At 30.9% G+C, this 3,435-nt stretch overlaps 1 protein-coding gene across 1 annotated transcript; it reads left to right on the top strand.

The window, feature by feature from the left end:
* Positions 1–550: 550 nt before the first annotated feature.
* Positions 551–2,735, top strand: LOC117165456 (uncharacterized). The gene is made up of 6 exons (XM_076626478.1): positions 551–970; positions 1,190–1,376; positions 1,449–1,621; positions 1,706–2,077; positions 2,161–2,263; positions 2,337–2,735. Exons 1-5 carry the CDS (start codon positions 626–628, stop codon positions 2,254–2,256), a joined length of 1,173 nt encoding a protein of 390 aa, XP_076482593.1. The 5' UTR covers positions 551–625; the 3' UTR covers positions 2,257–2,263; positions 2,337–2,735.
* Positions 2,736–3,435: the final 700 nt, after the last annotated feature.

Genomic DNA, 3,435 nt, shown 5'->3' with positions numbered 1-3,435 from the left:
GACGCGAGACGGAGATTATCGTTTCACTTCTTTTAACGCATTTTTGCCATTGAAAGACACTAATTTCTGTGACTTGCTTTATCTCTGTTATAAATATCTCTGTATATTTAAAATTTTATAGCTTTGTGCAAACGTAAAACGTAAGTAAATATTAATAAATATTATAATAATATAATATAATGCTATATAATAATATTAATAAATACTTTGCTATTTACTTATTTTATTTCCATTAAAGTGTATTGTATTTTTCATTGCATTACTTTCATTTTTATTTAGTGTAATAATAAACGCATACGTTAATATTCATTGGCATTAGTGTAATTGTAAGCATCACTGTAAATTTAATAAAATTTATAAGAACGGAATTGTTAAAAGGGTATATATGTGTAATTAAACTAGATTCTATTCTCAATGTTACTTCATTATTTTATTATTGTTTCATATATATATATATTTTTAATTTACATGTGCTTCTAAGTTAATAGAACTAAACACATGTGTATGTATTAATTGCTATATACGTCATAATTTCAACCATAATATTAAATTATGGTATGTATTATTAAAAAGTATAGTTTAATGTATATATTAAATACATATCATTTATTCGTAGATTTTAAATATGGATACTGGATCAAAGAAGGAGATTAATGAAATGATTACCAAATCAGTCCCTGGCCCCTCAACTACAAAGAGGCCGAAAGTTTTGAAGGAAAAAGGTTGTCGCTGTAAAGAGACTATCCCAGAAAATGATATTATCAATACTGATAATACAGTAACAGATTCAGCAGTACATGATAAAACAGAAAATAAAGATGTAAAAACTGGGGATGTGCTGGAAACAACAATTGACCGAACAAAAAGAAAGGCTGCAATAAAAGCTGCAATTAATATTAAAAAGCAGCAGTCAACGTCACTTGTTACAAAATTACGAAGGCTATCTCTTGATGATGACAGTAATGTAAATGTTTGTGTCATATTATGATGAAATATAATACTTTTAATCTTATGTTACTAATCTTATCTTATCTTATGTTACTAATCAATACTAACCCTTATATGTAGTACCCAATAATGTTTGATATCGGTTAATTAATACGTCAAAATCTAATTGCTTATACAATTGTATGTACATTGTGTATATAAATACTACTATAACGTTGTTAAATATATTCTAAATTTTTAGAGGAAACGTGGAGGCCGACCTGAAAAAAAGGAAAGTGCTGAAAGTAGTTCAGATGAAAAAAACACAAAAGGTCCTACAAAACATAGTGAAACAAAAAAGAATGTTTTAAGCGAAACAATTTCAAAAGAAGATGCAATACAACCAGAAAGGATTGAACCATTAAAGTCTTCAATGACAACAAGAGATAGTAATATAAAGAGAACTTTTTCACGGAGTGAAAACACGAAGGGTAAATATTCTAATATTATTGATGTTACAGTAATTCCATCAGCAAGAAATGATATTGAAGATCCTCCAATGTGCGAGGATGCACTTGAGAAATTTACTCCTCTTATGAATTCCACGATAGACATCAATTCTACTTATACGCAGAAGATGATGGACGCTACCGCAATTGTAGAACCTTTATCACCAATAAAATCAAACGAAACGGTAGTAATTAATAAAAACTTGGCTAGTAGTATAGGAAAAAATAATGAACCTAAATTTACATCACGGTCGCCAATAACTCTGCAGGAGGAGGTTCAGCAGCTGAACCAAGCGATGCGACTCACCGAGTTCGAAGAATTATTCGCAGAAGATGAGCCATCCCGTGAAAGGGAAATGTCTAATAGAAACATGACGAAACAGGACATCCAAAATGAAATTAAGGAAAATGCGTATGCATCGAATTTGCTATTCGATGCAGACGCCAATGTGCCCGTAAGAAGGAGAATCGAGGCCTTTGAACGGGCAATTCTAAAATTACATAGAAAAAAAGGATCTTTGGAAAAAAAACAAATTTCAGAAAAAGCCGTTGTTCAAAAACTGGCACGGCGATCTGTCGAAAAAGCTAAAAAAATCTTATTAGCGAAACAAAAGAAGGAAACTGAGATGATGACATCGCAGGTAACATTACAAACAGTATCAAAGTATTTTTCTGTTATAAAAACACAAGCTATTATTCATTCGATATTTTATCCAAAATATAGCTCCAAACAGTAAGGTCCACTTCTGTTTTGCACAGTAAACCTGACGACGACACATCGGACGATAAAGCCAGACCAAGTCGTACAATTCCACATTAGGCGCAATGTAAGTGTTGTTTTACTTAATGAGTTAATAAACATTATAATGCATGGAGTACTGGAATTTTTATCAATTTTAGCGTACATACGCGAAAATGAACTTGCAATGCAATGATAAATTTCGAAGAAAGCAGTCTATAAATTCTTTGATAGAAGAATGTGCACACCAGATTTAACTGAAATGTTTGAAAATATAGATAGGAGTAGATTACAACGCACGTCCAGTGCAATATGGAAGACACCACCGCGTTATTCCATGATGGAAAACGAATAGAAGTTATAATTTGTTAAACTGAATGTTGTTGATTTCAAATTGTGCCTTAGAGCAGGAATACTTGCCATACCTTGCGTGTAATATAAAAATGATGTTACATTGCAACTATCGTTAAAAGATGTATGTGTTCTTAAAATATACCAATGAACGTAAGACTATTTCACTTTTTATACTTTAGAATGATCATAGGCATATATTACTTTTATTATACTACTCAAATTTTACCATTTTTTCTTATTTATATGTATCTTCTTAAGAATTAATAAATAAACCAATTAATAAATAATTGTTTTGGTACGACTTTTTAATGAGAAGTAAATTTTATTAGATTTGCCTTATTATCACTGTTGTGTAATCATTCGCGAGATACTCTATGCTTAGCTACGCTAAGCGAGATACGCTAATATACTCTATACTCTATGCTTTATACCGTTCTTTTGCCCGCTAGTTACCTTGTACGCGAACTTTTTATCGCTAGTGGATTGTAAAAAGCTCGAAGCGGCGGTACCAAAACATAGTTATCTTCTATTAGCAAATAAAATTCTATTTTTGATGAAATTTAGTAAAAAATATTAAAGTATCCGAGGAACAATTTCTTTTGCCTGCAAAAGTCACTTTGAGCAGGTGAAATCGAATCCTCAAGATTTTGATTAACTTGTGATGATCCGAGATACAGTAAAACTTTGCATCGCTCTATTGAAAAATATTCGTGCGCTAGGAATAAATCTCGAGTAAATAATGAGTTTGCTATTTTAAAGATAAAACGTGTAACAGGCATTACATGTAAGAAATACAATGCGGGCAAAATAACAGCTCACTTAACACTTCTGTTAATTTCTAAATACATAGGATTTTTCACCAGATATTAGCGCTTTTATTGGAACAAACGAATGAAAATGAACAAT

The sequence above is a fragment of the Bombus vancouverensis genome, unplaced genomic scaffold (genome assembly GCF_051014615.1).
Source record: "Bombus vancouverensis nearcticus unplaced genomic scaffold, iyBomVanc1_principal scaffold0022, whole genome shotgun sequence".
Classification (NCBI taxonomy): Eukaryota; Metazoa; Arthropoda; class Insecta; order Hymenoptera; family Apidae; genus Bombus; species Bombus vancouverensis.
This window is presented reverse-complemented; position numbering and strand designations above follow the sequence as displayed.

Bases quoted from the DNA above. Each gene is read 5' to 3' on its own strand.
- LOC117165456 (XM_076626478.1), top strand. From the start codon at position 626: ATGGATACTGGATCAAAGAAGGAGATTAATGAAATGATTACCAAATCA. The intron at 1,377-1,448 runs GTAATATAAAGA...TTGATGTTACAG, and splicing joins TTCAATGACAACAAGAGATA to TAATTCCATCAGCAAGAAAT. The intron at 2,078-2,160 runs GTAACATTACAA...TCCAAAATATAG, and splicing joins CTGAGATGATGACATCGCAG to CTCCAAACAGTAAGGTCCAC.